General features: G+C 35.3%; 1 protein-coding gene across 1 annotated transcript in view; it reads right to left on the bottom strand.

Moving 5' to 3' along the window:
- The window catches only part of TMTC2 (transmembrane O-mannosyltransferase targeting cadherins 2), a 422,793-nt gene that overhangs the window by 136,024 nt on the left and 269,749 nt on the right, over nt 1-17,020 (bottom strand). Inside the window, exons 5-7 of the mRNA XM_019960312.2 lie at nt 8,503-8,588; nt 7,808-7,992; nt 6,610-6,688 (exon numbers count right to left, since the gene is read on the bottom strand). Of these exons, the coding sequence (XP_019815871.2) occupies nt 6,610-6,688; nt 7,808-7,992; nt 8,503-8,588 (350 nt within the window). The remainder of the gene's footprint in view (nt 1-6,609; nt 6,689-7,807; nt 7,993-8,502; nt 8,589-17,020) is intronic.

Here is a 17,020-nt window from a genome sequence, read left to right as displayed (position 1 = left end):
GAACTGGAGGCTGGCCTTTGTAGTGTATAGACTAATGCCTAGCAAATTAATGTCTGTAACTATAGTATGTAATGTAGAATTTAAATCAAGCGTGAATGGTAAAAAGAGGAAAAAAAATACTACAGTTTTATACTAAGAAATGAACTTTTAGGAGCAAACTGTGTACATACATTTTATATATTTATTCTTTTTGATACACAGCCAAAAACTCATGATTTCCTTATATTGTTGGCTCCACAGCTTACAAAGTGAATTTCTAAAATATCCTGGTATTGGTCTTGTCCTTTTTCCTGGTCTTGTCTCTTCTAATGATGCAGAAATAAAAGTTCAATGAATAGATTTAGCTTAAAAATTCAAAGTTAATATTCTTTCTGGAGGTAAACAAATCAATAGCTAATCCAGTTATATAGTCATATCATATTTGAAAGGCTGACTCATAGATTTTTAAGAGTGCCAATGGAAGGAATCATAAGAAAATCACCAGAACTTGAAATAGGGGAAGCAGGTGGTATAAAAAGCTTAACACTACTGGAGTGTTAATGCTTCCACACTTGAAAGATGTGAAGTTCAAATCTCACACAGTAAAAAACCATCTTTTCACAGTCAGATGCTAAATGACTTGAGCATTCCACTTAAAAACCACCAGTCATAGAAGACAGATTAAGCATGTGAACCATCCTGTAAGAAATTTACTCTGAATATTTATAAATATACTCTGAAAAAAGTGATGTAAACACATACACACACATAGATACACACACTGGAATATCCAACAAAAAGAAATTAATCAGCCGAAAAGCCAGCCGTACAGAGGCTGAGAGAAAAACAGACTTCTTTGACAGCCAACCTACTAACTGAACTCAGCACAGAGTTTACATCCTTCAAGTGAGTTAGGATAAATTTACAAGTGAGAGTTTTGGTGTTTTGTTATCAGGAGGTGGATTTGACATCTTTGTCAGTTCTCCTCACCTAAACAAGAGTAAGGAACCTAAAGTTCCCTCATAGCCATTTATGACACAACTTTCTCATTCCACAAGTTTACTTCTCAAAAATATGCATTTAAAAATTTGTGTAAGCTTTTTACTCTAAAAACCCCTGCAATAAATTCATTATGTCGTCTATTTATTTGGTTCTTTCACCATTCTCACTAACTAGCTCAAACTGGGGAAATTTCACAAAACTGAAAATTAGGTCACAAAATTTCTTCTTTTTATGAAACAATGTGAGAAGAAAGCATCTTGTCAATCTTAAACCTATGTAAGTAAAAGACTTGTAAGTTGCAGGCTGATGGAGGAAAATATATTTTCCAGTACTGAGCTACGACTTTATAAGTAGCAGGGATGTGTACAAAAAGAGTTCTAGGAATTATCAGAAATAAGAGAATCAAAACAGTATTTTCCTAGGAGATCAAAATAAAGGCAAATTAAGTTAATAAATAGCAATGATTATTATCATGCATTTCCCTTGGAAGAATGCAATCACTCCCTACAGTAAAAACATGTTACCCAACACAGACATTCACTTTTTATAAAAATAACAAAAATATATACGCAAATTGGGATAACAGTATCACATTAGAAAAAAAGAAAGCTTGAGATTTTCATTGGTTTGTTTTGGTTTGTTTGGCAAGTCAACATAGCATAGCCTACATAGTAATAAACAAAATATTATTGAGGCTACAGTAATACAATTAGCCATTTGATTTATAGCCATTTACTTATTAAGGAAAGATACTGGAGTTTTAGACTAATTGTAAAATCATTTAGAAAGTTCTATGAGAGCAGAAACCATATGGACCATTTCAATTTCATCCCACCATCACCTATATATCCTCTCCCTGACTCAGGACTTATATCTTTAAGATTGTTTTTTTCTTTGTGCATACAGATTTTTCTAAACATAGTGATTGCAGACTGCAACAACAAGGCATTAACTCTAGACTCTCACTCCATGAATACATCACACACTTTGTTCTCAAGATATATTACCAAGATGAAATGGCCGAAATTGCTTACATAATTAAACCTGACAACCACTTTGCATTGAGAAAGCCAAGTAATTTTAAACAGTAAATAGGCTTAAAAATGATCTTTGGGATTGGAAAGATTCATGTGATAAAATTAAAACTTACAGCCTAATTTAGTTTCCTACAATCTCTTAGGATTATTAAAAAACAATGCTTAAGTATACACAATAAGGGAAATAAAGAGAAAGAAGAGAAAAAAATGAAGGTAGTTAAAACTTATCCTACATATAAAAAATTTTAATATCTTGCATATTTTATACATATGTGATAAAACAATTTTGTAGGTGTTTCATTCTTTTTAATATGAAAAGGTTTTTTAATATATATTTGACAGGGAACAATATCTATATCCATATATCTATATAGATATATCTATATGTAAATATAGATATTGTTATTGTTCAGTCACTCAGTCGTGTCCAACTCTTTGCAACCCTGTGGACTAAAGCATGCCAGGCTTCCCTGCCTTTACCATCTCCATATGATAGTTTTTAAATGGGAAAAGATATGTTATATTGATATAGAAAAGAATGCCAGTTTTGGCAAGACTGCTAAATAGGAAAAGCATTTAAATTTAAATCAGGAAACTACACTTCTGTTTCTAACACAAACAGGGCAATCCCAAACAGATCAACCTAACTCTTTGGGTGTGAATTTCCAGCATATAAAATAAAAGATTATGTTAAGAGGATTTTAAAAATATCAATCTTCTATCTCTAACATTCTATGATTCTAAAAATCATTTACAATTTGAGAAGAGGAGAAATTGAGAATCAATAAAGGCCTACAATGGGTGTCAGAATAAAAAATAATTTCAGAATAAAGAATAATTTTGACTAAGTCTAGGGGGAAAATATGTAATGACGGGAAAAGGAGAAAAAACTCTAAATATGATGATTTCAATTTAGAGGGAATAGTGTATTAATGGAATTAAACTAATTGGACACTAAGTAGGCTGTTTCAGTAGGATTTTGACTGTGGTTGTTGAAAGACAAGGAAAAATGGACTTCCAGAGAAAATACAGCACTTATAGATAGGACAGAACTAAATAGAATCCATGTTGGTGACTCCAGAGCCATCACTATCTCAAAATTGTATCTATATAGAAATCAGATTTACATTGTTAACACAGAAAGAACCGCCAGAGAATACAATTAGTGACTTCTGGAGATTAAAGCCCACAGAAATGATAATGATTACAAAGGAAGATAATATTACAAACCACTGACTAAGTTGGGCATTTGGTCCAATATTCTTTACCTTCATTATCTCAATCAGTCCTCAAACAGACACTACCATTACAGGCACCTTATGGATGGGGAAACTGAGACTTCAGTTAAGTAATGTCCAACTTCACTCAGCTACAAAGTGCTAAAGCCGTAAGTTGAACCTTGGGGTCTCTGAATCCAACCCTTATCCTCTGAAGAAGAAATACAGAAATGAAGTTGCACAACTGGCTAGGAGCAATTTTTTATGATTTGGCCTCTTTATAATTCATGTATTTTCATACTTACTAATTATAACTGCTGTCTAAGTAAAAGTTTAATTTTTGTTTATAAAAATGATGTACAGTATCTTTTAAAACATGATTTTTACATGCTTATAAATTTACTTAATTTTAGATGGGACACAATCCTCAATTATTGTGACTTAATCATCTTGATGCTATGAAATCAAAGAGAATAATGAAAATGTCTATGCAAGTAGATTTTTAATTTTACTTATAAACTACCACAATAAAAATTAAAAGTCTTATGATAAAACATGGAACATTTTAAGTTGGGATAGCAAGCTAATCAATCTTGTTATTTTCTGTTAATACACAAATTCAAAAACTAGGCTCATTTGATGTTCAGGGTAAGTCAGCTACTAACATGCAGCAGGGAGTGATGTTTTTCATAAAATGTTCAAGGGAAGGGGAAATACGAAGGACCAGAGTGTGTGTTTTCTTTAAGCAGCTGCAATGAATCGCGTTATTAAACAAATAATATAATTAAAATATAACTGTATTTTTTCACACATATTCCTTTATTTCTCCTAACCTCTCAAAATAAAAGAAAAAAAATACTTGCATATACACATAGAAGTGCTTGGCGCTAATGATCTTCAAGGGGTAAATGAATGAGCCATGAGAAAAATGAGTACTTGCAGGCTAAATCTAGCCAGACATTAAAATCCATCACTGATCCCTAAAGGGCACCAATAATATGCAAATATGAGAATTAGGAAACATATTCAAGGCTGTTGATAAACTTGATAGGATAATCAGCACATGCTGACAGACTAATGAAACCGATGAACCGACAGGGCAGTTTATCTCCTGGGCCACTTTTCTCCTTGTCAAATGGAGGCTAATCAAAATGTATTAGGAGTTAAAGCCAACACTCAGAGGATATCACCCATTTGATTAGGAGGTGAACCTACTCTCAGAGAAAATTATAGTTTCGTGAACAACTGAAACTGCAAAACCTAGTCAGCTGACAGACCTTCACATAAAATTAAACAGAAGGCAGCCACTATAATTATGGAAGAAATCTGGAATTTTAAATTATATTGAGATTCTCCCCTTGCAAATTGTTAGAGGGCTTTGCAGAGTCTGGGCAAAGCGGCTCCCTCCTTCTATGATGGAAAATAAGACAAAGGACTAAGCAATCACCCCAAGGACACACTTATCTTTTGCTGCCTATGAGTGCTCAGCATCTGTGTAACCATATGAGACACAGATCCCAAGGTAACAGCTGTATTTTCAAGCAAATGTATTTACATAAAATAATTGAATGAATTTTTGAAACTGTTAACTATAGTGAATACCACACTTCCTATTAACAATGAAGATGCCATCTGTAGTCTATTGTCAAGGAGCTGAATCCTTTCCTAATTTAAAGAAAAAGATCTTCATTGATAATCGAGGAAAATTGGGAAATAGTCCTTCCTAAGCATTAGTGTTAAAAACGAAATTATAAACTAAAACCAATATGCCTTAGAGAACACAGTTCTTTCAATATTCACTGTGAAATGAAGAACCATCCAGCACTAACACAGAAAAGCTCATTCAACTGATACATCTACATATTCTCGGTACACAGTTTATGGACATGGACATTTCACCTGGGTGGACAGAATGATAGTAAAATGTCAAACAGTAAAAGGCGTGAGTTTACCTCGTAAGATGTTAAGGACAAGAGTACATTGAAGGAAGCTAGATTTTACCTTTTAGTGATAATATCCACAAGAAAAATAACAGCAACTAAAAATACTTCAGTGTCCTCTTTAACAGGAGCATTAAATCACCCTGCTGCTGTCCAGGCTAACTAGGGGCAGGATTCAAGAGACATATGAATATATTAACCTCTTCCAAATCATTTTTTTTTCTTTTCTTTTTGATGATGTGTGCCTTGTTCGAGCTCTAAAACATTTCTAAATTTTCTTTTGTTTAAAAAAAAAAAGTAGAAGTGAGTGTCCTTACCAGGCATATATTTTCTAGTTAGGGAAGGCATGGGATTTTTTATGTATACTCAAAAGCCATATGGCTACGATCAGATTTCTCAAATCACAGGATACAGAAGTATAAAATAATCCTAGAAATGATGTAGTCACATATAGTTTATATACATGAGGAAGGCCTAGAAATACTTTTTAAAAACTTAGCCAGGTTTAATGAAAGGAAAATTTGAGGTTTAATTTGTACTTTGGAGGAAAAGAAATATTGATTCGAAGACAAAAACAGCCCTCTCACTTCTCTCCCCCATCTAGAAACAGCAACGTTAATCAACAGGACATCTTAAACTTCAGGGATTCTTTTCAAGAGTCACATACTGAATAGACAGTTTTTAGGTGTGTCCATGATCAAATAGTTGTGGCCACAATTTACTATGAGACTGTCATGGACCAATCACAGGTTATAGGCAGAGTTATTAGTAACTCTACTTCTTGACCCCTTGCACCTAGAAAAATCTATGTCCTCACTTGCATACTTTCTAGAAAATTGAGCTAATTACTCAATGTAGAACAAGCAACAATTGTGCTAGAACATTTATACTCTTCACAGTATTGCTTTTACTCTAAAGTAATACTCTAGGGGAAAAAAAAAAAAACCTCTTGCAATCTAAACCTTTATCAATGCAAACAACACAAGTTGACTCATTCTCATCTATTGTAAGCATCAAAATCAGGAATCTCTATATCACAGCATGTTTACTTTTGAGAATATTCTGATTAAGAAAATAACATGATCAAAAATTATCAGAAATTTGATAAACTCATCAAAAACTATATGTACTTTATTCATCATTTGCAATCTCAAGAGTCTAGCTAATATTTGATACCCACTTTGGTTTATGAGCCCCTTTTCAACAACTCTGGGATCCAGCCAATTTGTTGAGAATCACTATATTAACAATATTTATTTGTTCTTAGAATAGGTGTGCTTTGTGAAAATTTAAATGTGACATCCAATTGTGAATATGTTTTTTTTTAGTGAGGATTAAAACATGATTTAATAGGGATCCATTTAAAACAAGTACAGGTTTTAATTTTTCCACAGATCCCTGAAATATCAATTAAAACATTATTATTTTACTTACCCATCATGTTGTACAAGCTCTGTGGGGCAAATTGCCTGGGCATTTTCTGAATTGCTTCCTTGTATACACTAAGGGCATCCTAATTTAAGAAACAGAAAAAGAAATAAAGTCCAAGGCTATTCACTGAAACAAAATAACAACATCTTTCCAAAATTAAAATATTCCATTTTTCTTTCTAAATGGTTCATTAGAGCAAAATTCAACTTAGCTAGTCTTTGATATCAAATTACCTCAATTTCATGAATAAAACCATTCAACCCACCCAGTGAAGGTTATATAAAAAATCAGTTTAACAAGGAGTCAAATGTTACCAATGCTCTTTAAATTTCTCAATTCAGATAGATGATGCAATAAAAACAACTAGAAAAATTTATATTTTGGAGTCACCCATAGTCCTCTAAAATTCGTCATTATTTCAAGTCAAGCAATTAAGTATAATCTAAATAAAATATCAAATAATCAATCTTCTAGCAACTGAGACATACTGAGATCATGAAATGCAATTATTTTTAAAATTGCATCCTTATCCTCAGATTGCAGTCTTAAAATATCATGTAAGAGTCTCTGGGGGAGTGTTTTGAGAAAGTGGGTTGTGGTATCGCATGGGAGAGACAAAACCCATGGAGGCAGGCTTCATGTGAGAGATAGGGTACACAGGACTAAGTAATCCTCCTAACTTCCTGTACAAGATCCTGTATCCATCACTTTCCCCCTCTTCCCAATTTAGAAAACAATAAAATTAGTTTTCATTGCATTATTGCATTTAAAAGAATAAAAAGAAACAAGTAGGATTTATACCAAATCACTTAACATGCAGAGTATAAAGAAATGTATTTTTTAACATCAAACAATGAATACAGATAACAATAATAACATGTCTTAAATCATAAAATCAAAGATATGGTGGGCGAACAACTTGGGCAGTAATGCATGTTATTTCCCTTTCATAAGGAGTCATATTACTCTGAGAAAATCATAGTGAAAAAAATCCATTTTGTTTAAACAAAGATTTTTCCCAGAAGAATTTCCCCATAAAACTCTTTTATTAAAATATCAGTTCTTTTTTTTTTTTTTAACTCTTTTATTAAAATATCAGTTCTTAAATTATCAGTGTTCCTACAATGAGATCACAGGTAGAAGTCATTGAGACCAGATCAGAACAAGGGGGAGGAACAGGGCAGAGAGGTTCTGGCCTGACCTCATAGTGTCCCTGCTCATGATAGAGTTTCCCCAGGTTGTACAGACAGCTGGTGACCGAGCTCTTGTGGGCATGAGGGTCCTTTAGGTTTTCGTCAGGGATCTCAGAACACTTCAGGAATGTGCGTCGCGCTTCTTCTGTCTTTCCTTGGTTCATTAGAATAATACCTGTGTTTAAATATGCAGCTGAAGGGTAAAAAAGTGGAGATATAAATGAGAGAAGATGATGTACACTGTGGAAACAATAAAGCTATTTTTACTTCAACTTCATTTTTATGCATTAAAAGAAAACCAAGAAATGAACCTCCAGGGAACAAACATACAAAAGAAAAATAATGTAGTACAAAGTACAGGTATCACATCTATATATATATATGGTACCACTAATACATAAATGTATTAGTTGTCATTTATATATATACATATATATATATATATATAGTCTCTGCCTTCAAAGTATCAGAATATTTTGAGCTTATAAACTAGATGAATAAAAGCTGCATGTTTCTTAATGTATCAAAATGATAATCAGACACCAAAACATTAAAATTGAGAGATGTACTTGTTAAAGGCTCTTAATTTGACTGGAAAGTATTCACAAACAGAAGTATCGTGTTTTTTAACCCATGAGGCTTTAGGTCACCATTTTCATGGGGAAAGAAAGAGATATTTTAAAAGGATTTGAATATCACTTACAAGCCAGTGTAGGCCTGCTCCCAATCGCCAATTTATAATAATGTAGTGCTTCTGCAAACCTGCTGTTCTCTTGTAGAAGTAACCCTCTGCATGAGGAAAATAGAAATTTGGAGACAAGACAGTATTAGTATACATAAACCCACAAATTTTCATTTTTTATTTCAAAAATAAAAATGGTTAATGGAGTCATAAAAATGACCTGGTACTATAAAAATAAATTCTGAATAGAAGGAAATTATTCCTCAGGAAAGAAAATGTTTGGAGAGGTATCAGTTGCATTTACGTTGCATTAGAAAGTATTAAGAAGTATTTTTTAAAAGCCCTTTACCCCTCACTGAACTTTCCCCTTCCCAGCAGTCTTTTCTCTCCCACTAGAATTACCAACCACTTGCATTTCTCCTCGGAACATGCACAGTTTTCCATCATTTTAGAAAAGAAACTTGTCTAAAGCCCTAAGCTGAAGCTCCAATACTTTGGCCACCTGATGCATAGAGCCAACTCACTGCAAAAGACCCTGCTGCTAGGAAAGATTGAAGGCAGAAGGAGAAGAGAGTGGCAGAGGATAAGATGGTTGGATAATATCATCAAGTCAATGGACATGAACTTAGGCAAACTGCAGGAGATAGTAAGGGACAGGGAGATCTGGTGTGCTGCAGTCCATGGGGTTGCTAAGAGTCCAGATACAACTTAGCAACTGAACTCTCTCTCTCTCTCTCTCTCTCTCTCTCTCTCTCTCTCTCTCTCTCTATATATATATATATATATATATATATTTAAAACTGAACTATATATATATAGACACACACACACATTTAAACTTAAGATGCCTCTCCCACTGGCCCTACTGTTTGGGAAATACTGACCCACAATTGCCCAAAAAGCAACAGGTAACCCAGGTCAACAGGATGGAGTCAGAATCTAACCAGATTCCATCAAAGAACACAGACTGAAGGCCATAACCTAGTTACTTCTTTATTATTTGGCTTTGGGCAAATAAGCTTGAATTTCAGAGCAGTGAGCAAACTTCAGCCAACCGTTGAGAGACGAGCTTTTGTCTACAGACACTCAGAGTCTATGCGCCTCCCTAGGAGGCTGCTTCGGCAGTGACTAGCCACGTGGATTATCCCAGCGCTTCCAGACCCTGCCCTCATGACCAAAGTGAGAATCAATTACTATTATGTCTGTGAAAATAGTGTCAGGGACCGGGAACTAGGTTCTGAAAGCTCTCACAAAGGGCTCTGTGACCTGTCTTTGCTCTCTTAAAATCAGCGAGTGTCTTACAGACATTTGACGCCTGTCTTGGACCTGAGTACTACTGTCATCAGCCTCAAACTGCAGATTCCACTTGCCAGCTCCGAGGTCTTCAAAAGGCAGTAAAATGGAGGTTTGAAAAATGAGAAGCCTACTGGTAAAAACTTATCATTTTGTAGGGTATTTTTAAATACTCAGCTTATTGTTTAATGGGCATGATTAAAAAATAATGAAGTAAATCATTTTGAAATTAAAGTTGGTTCACTTGTTTTATTAGCATAGATTAACCTCATTATTTCTATTGTTAAAAGAGCCTTGTGAATAGATGAAACCACTTCAAATCATATTAAGAGTTACATATTCACAGAAATGTACATATCTATTAAAACTTTAGAGCAACAATTTGATTACAAAATTGATATGCTTTGCTGTTAAGTACACTTTGCTGCTGCCGGGTACAAGGGAAAACAAAGCTTCCTGCAGTATTCAAGAGTCTGTAAAAATGTTCAGTTGTCTTTAAAAGCAAGTAAAATTGATAAAGAGAAAGAACACTTATATACTTTCTACAAAAAATAATATCCTTTATAAAAATAATTTAGACAAAAGGTTTTCCAATTAACTAAGCTCATATATATTATCTCATTTCAGAAACTTATTTACAATCTTAAGTGTCTTTCCTTTGAGGTTCAGATAAAGAGGCACTTCTTCTCTGATAAAAAGCTAATGTCATCAGAGGAGAAATTTATCTTAACCCAAGTCTTCCTACTTTTCTTGGGAACTCAAGTTCTCCCATGAGCCCCTCCTTATCCAGTATCTTCAATCTGTTTTCCCCAATGCAATTTCCTTTCCCTCAAGACTACAAGAATGTTTGTTTGCCTCTTAGCAGAGGGGAGAAGATAAAACCTTACCACCTTATCATTCCTGCATCCAGCTCTTTACTTCTAACTGTCATGCTTCCCTCCAAAGTCAGATTTTTCTTTCATAATGGTCTGTGGTGTGCATGTCCAATGACTCAAATCCCATTTACCCCTAAATCCAATCTAGGCTCTTTCCTAGAATTCAGCTGAAATGTCATAATCAAATTTCCACTAACAATTAAACTCCCCAAAGAGTTTGCCTATATGAACGCCCTACTCAACTGTAGCATTTGTGACTATTAAACCCATTTTCCTTCCTGAAACTCTGTGTTTCCTTAGCTTCTGGAAAGCTGGACTTCCTTAGTTCTATACCCCTGAAACTTCAGAGTATGAAGAAAAGCACATCTTTATTCATATATTTTTTTTAAAAGAGGTTGATAATTCACAGATTGTTGTCTTTTCCTCCTTTTCTTGATAAGCACAGTCTCTGCATGATGACATGCAAACATCCAGCTCATATGCTGACTGTTCTCAATTCTAAAGTAGTGATTTCTCTACTGACATCCAGATCTGTTGAAAATCTAGCACCTTACTCAGCCACGTCAATCTAGGTGCTTGCTGGAATTTCAAAACCAATATATCCAAAACCCAAAAGCAATATCTCCCACTTAAAATTATATCAAGAGATGAATGAGACAGATGAAGAAAAACATCTTCCCTCAGCAATCAGCACCATCATTCATGCCACTGCCTAAAATCAGGAACCTGGCTATCACTCTTGACTTTTCACTCACTCTCACAAGCCCAAGTTTAAAGAAGTCTCCAAAGCCTACCAGTTCTTATTTTCTAAGGCTCGTCACTGTGGCCCTCCAAGGTTCACTTTTATAGATCTAGCAGAGCCCTTTTTATCTTTCCTGTCACCTAAATAACCGCAATTGCCCACTAATTAGTCTGCATATAATTACATTTCTAAAGGGCAAATACGCTGTTAGGCTAGACAGAAAGAACATGAGGTGACGAGCGCGTATCTTTGAAAATGTGCCTAAAGCCCATAAACCTTGAAAATGATGTATTAAGCCTCATGGGCTCCCTGATGCTGATGTATTACAGTCGTGTCATTTTCCAACTCATAAAATACTACATGATAACCACTCCTAGACAATCCTGTCCAGCCTGCCTCATTCTTTGGAGAAAACTAGTCACACACAGTGATGTAGTAGCAAGTCACCAGGATTATACATAAAGTAGCTCTTTGAATTAGAGAGCATCACCCTCTGTATATCTGAATAAAGTTAGCAATGGAGTGAGTCCAAGTTAGACAACTATAGTGACCAGGTTTTTATGGCTAAGGATTTAGTTGAGTATCAACTATACCCTAGTACACCTGCTGCAAATATGAACAAGGCAAATGCACTTGCCTGCGGATGTACTATCTGGTCAGGGAGACAGATAAGAGAATAAATGGTGTGGAAAATTACTATGATGGAGGACAGAGGAGTAACACCACTCTAGGTCAAGAATGGACAGGGAAGATTCATGGAGCCCAAGTGCCATTGGCAGAGACTTGAAATTAAGCAGTAGTTAGCCAGCAATAAAAGGTATCATCATCAGCCCTATGTTATGCAGGAAAAGAGGTCCACAGAGAATTTACCAACTAAACTTTAGGTTTTCTGGTTAATAAGAGGCAAAGGCAGGACCAGAACATAGTTTCTCTGACAATAAATCCCATGCTGTTTCTGAAAGTAAAAAAGAAGAGAGAGAAGATAATTCAATTCTAGATGCATGGGTTCTGGATTATGGTTTCATTTGCTCCAAAATTCTCCAGATTTTGTATAATGTGAACTTCAACTTATGCACTGAAAAGGACTCAAACTGCCATTTTGTCAATTCAGGATGAATCTGGGTCAATTAACAATAATGCTCTGTTCCTGCTGTTTTCCACATTTACTGAATCTGTTCCTTATTTTACTGAAGACTGGACAGTGGGAGAGAAATCCTTCACATCATATAAGTCATGGTAAAAGAAAGAGCTAAACTTACTTGGCACTTATAATGTTACATACAATACTTTACATTTACATATATTAACTTAATTATTACTCATCAATAATATTGTGAGACAGGATATTATACTAGCTCCATTTACAGATGATGGACTTGGGGTAAGAAAAATTTAGCAACATACTAAAGGACACACCACTAGCAAGAAGTGTCCCACAATTCAAGCCCAGCTGTCAGATTATAAAGGAGGATCTGTATTTTAATACAGCATTTGTAGCAAAGGCTTTTCCACAGCTGTTTAAAAATAGATGACACAGTTTGTTTACATGCTGATCATATCAATAAAGTCCTTAAGTTTCTATGTAGTACATTAAAAACAACAATACATTTTAATATACCATCAAACCAGAATCTAGTAAAAAATAGTGTTACTTATATTATATGAAGTTGCTTAGCAATTAAGGAAACTGGCCTATGCTATACATTAATGTAAACTTAAAGTGTCTTTTGGAGAAGGCAATGGCACCCCACTCCAGCACTCTTGCCTAGAAAATTCCATGGATGGAGGAGCCTGGGAGGCTGCAGTCCATGGCGTAGCTAAGAGTCGGACATGACTCAGGGACTTCACTTTTACTTTTCACTTTCATGCACTGGAGAAGGAAATGGCAACCCACTCCGGTACTCTTGCCTGCAGAATCCCATGGACAGAGGAGCCTGGTAGGCTGCAGTCCATGGGGTCACTGGGAGTCGGACACGACTGAGCGACTTCACTTTCACTTTTCACTTTTATGCACTGGAGAAGGAAATGGCAACCCACTCCAGTGTTCTTGCCTGGAGAATCCCAGGAATGGGGGAGTTGGTGGGCTGCCATCTATGGGGTCGCACGGAGTTGGACACGACTGGGGTAACTTAGCAGCAAAGTGTCTTTTGGGTGAGAAATTGAAAAAATGTTGCTGATCTCTAATAAGTAGTGGCACACACCTTTATGTGTAAGTGGATATATTATAGTGTATTTTAATAGGTTGAAATATATTACTTCTCATATTTTCCCCCAAATGACTTATCCTTCAGAACCACAGTCACTGGAATAAAACAGTCAGTGAAGATACAAATTGGAGAAAGAGAAAGAATAAATACTTGTTACAGTTGAAGGAAGAAAATACAACTGGATATACAAAGTACTATTCACTCTAATATTTAGACTAAAGACCATTTTACTTAAAGGAAAAAAACAACAAAATGTCCTGTCTTAAAATGTTTCAGCATTTTGTTAACCTGATTTTGATCATGTTCTAGGAATTACCATTAAGGGTGGAGACTTTCTTTTTCTTGTGAAAGTTTTGCCCATCATTACCCTAGTCTCCCCCAACAACCCCATCTTTGTCTAAATATCCTTTTTTAAAAAAATCACAAGACTCTAGACATTTGATAAATGAAAACCAGTCAAATCCATGGTAACAGTGGATTGGACATAGTTAAAAACAAACAGTGAGTATAAATAGGCATACGATCTCCGGCTGATTCTACATATTGACAGAGACAGAAGGGGAACATTTTTTTTTTTTAGCACAGTGCTTCTCACTCAGGGATGACTGTCACCCAGGGGACACTGGGCAACGTCTGGAAATGTGTATGTCTGTCACAACTGGTGGATGCTATTAGCATCCCGTGGGTAGAGGTCAGGTATGCCATTAAAAATGTAAACATGTGAGAAGACACAAGACAGTCACCCCAAAGCAAAGACATCTCTCGTCCCAAATGCTAATAGTGCTTAGGTTAAGAAACTACATGTAGTATTTCATATGTACTAACTGCAACGCATTTCTTTAGAACATAGGGTCCCCATGTATTCGATAATCACATACATGAACTATATAAAGAACATAGATTGTAAAAAGGCAAAATACAGGGAATAAATTATTTAAATTAAAACTTCACCATCATTTCTACTGACTTTTCATATAAAAATACAGAAGAGTACATTTTCTCATTTTTTTTAAAGCATGCCATTCCCCACCATTGTCAGTACAGTCAAACAAAATGTCAGTGGCTCTTGGTATTAATAGAAAGTTGCCCTCAATATAGAACTGTCAAAACATAGAAATCTTCAAGTAAAGCTACATTTTGCCTCAGGTTCAAACAAAGGTCTTTAAAATGGTTGAAATGTGATGTGTTCAAAGTTGGTATTAATAAAGCACATTAGCAGAAGAAAAGTATACTTTTCAAGAATATGTGTTGCATTGAATGAAGTGGACACTTAACACAGACTGTGAGTGAAACAGGATGTGGTTGACATAGTGTTGTTATCTGTTAAGACCAGGGAAATACTAAAAAATAGTAAAACAGAAAATTCTTAAAGAGTTGGGAATACCAGATCACCTTATCTGCATCCGGACAAACCTGTATGCAAGTCAAGAAGCAACAGTTAGAACCGGACATGGAACAATGGACTGGTTCAAAATTGGGAAAGGAGTACGACAAGGCTGTGTATTGTCACCCTGCTCATTTAACTTACATGCAGAGTCCATAATGTGAAATGCAGGCTGGATGAATCTCAAGCTAGAATCAAGGATGCCAGGAGAAATATCAACAACCTCAGATATACAGAAGTTCCACTCTAATGGCAGAAAGTAAAGAGGAACTAAAGAGCCTCTTGATGAGGGTGAAAGAGGAGAGTAAAAAAGCTGGCTTAAAACTCAACATTCAAAAAACTAAGATCTTGGCATCTGGTTCCATTACTTGATGGCAAATACATGGGGAATTAGTGGAAACAGTGACAGACTTTATTTTCTTGGGCTCCAAAATCACTATGGATAGTGACTGCAGCCACAAAATTAAAAGATGCTTGCTCCTTGAAAAAAAAGCTATGACAAATCTAGACAGCATATTAAAAAGCAGAGACACCACTTAGCTGACAAATATCCATCTAGTCAAAGCTATTTTTTTTTTCCAGTAGTCATGTACACATGTGAGAGTTGGACCATAAAGAAGGCTGAGCACAAAAAAACTGATGCTTTCAAACTGTAGTGTTGGTTAAGACTCTTGAGAGTCCCTTGAACTGCAAGGAGATCAAGCCAGTCAATCATAAAAGAAATCAACCCGGAATATTCACTGGAAGGATTGGTGCTGAAGCTGAAACTCAAATACTTTGGCCACTGATGCAAAGAACCAACTCTTTGGAAAAGACTCTGACGCTTGCAAAGATTAAGGGCAGAAGAGGACAACAGAGGATGAGATGATTGAATGCCGTCACCAATTCAATGGACATGAGTTTAAGCAAACTCCTGGAGACAGCAAAGGACACACAAACACTCCCAAATCTAGCTTGATAAAATAGACATCAGGCAAAAATCTCAAGTGATTATCCCAGCAGTAAATGGAATGAAACTCAAAAGTCCTTTTTAAAAACAGAAGCTATAAATAAAGTAAGTTACTACAGCTTGAATTAACTGCAGTAATGCCCGGTTTAGAATGATACAAGAGTTTAGAAATCAAGCACCTAGTATGCACAAGCCACTAAATATACACAAACAATCAGAATCAGTTGGTACAGTAGCCTTGGTCACGTGACTGAATTCTGTCCAATGAAGTAAAAGCTCAGTGGCCTGAGCACCTCTAGGCAGAGTTCTTAAAGAGGAGGGAACATGTTCTGCCTATCCTTCCTCCGTCTTGTTGAGAACAGGTGGAGGCTCTGTTCTGAGGACAGTAGACAGGAAACTGAAGGGAGTCCACAGGACTGCACACCTCTGGACTTCTCTAAACTGAAAATACAATTTTAGCTAGTTTAAGCTAATGTTATTTGGGATTTCTTATCACTAACTTTCTTATCTGTTCTCTACTGATAAAAGAAGCACATGTATTGTTTCATTTATGTTTTCTTTTTTTCTATTTATAAAATATTTAATATCTAGTATAGCTCTTATAGAAAATTTTAAGGAAAACTTATTTTAATTATATTTGAATGAATACAAAGCATGGGTTGTCTGGTTTTGAGTGATAACCAGGTGAAGCAACTGCCAAGTATGAAATGTGCAATTAAAATATTCAATTAAACTTAAATAATTCAAGAGCATAACAGGTGCATGAAATAGGAACTCTTAAATTAAATGCCCAGACATCAGAATGGTAAGAGTTATCACTCTTTGCCCAAAAGAGTAATGCATTAGTAGCATTTTTATATAAAAACATTTTAATTAATCCCCTCAATCCCCAAATAACTAAAAAGGGGAAACTCATAGGAATTATCAAGTGAAACGAAAATAGGTATAATTTTCTTCTCAGAAGATTCAGTGAGATCTAAGTGACTGAATCTGCATTCCATGGGAGATTTCAGAGACAAAGTTATATAATATTCTGGTCTCACATGGCATGTCTATGGCTTTCAGGTCACCCTAGGATAACAGACTTTT

This window comes from Bos indicus, chromosome 5 (assembly GCF_029378745.1).
Source record: "Bos indicus isolate NIAB-ARS_2022 breed Sahiwal x Tharparkar chromosome 5, NIAB-ARS_B.indTharparkar_mat_pri_1.0, whole genome shotgun sequence".
In the NCBI taxonomy this organism is placed as follows: domain Eukaryota; kingdom Metazoa; phylum Chordata; class Mammalia; order Artiodactyla; family Bovidae; genus Bos; species Bos indicus.
Note: the sequence above shows the minus strand (reverse complement) of the source record. Positions and strands in the feature narration are given on the sequence as shown.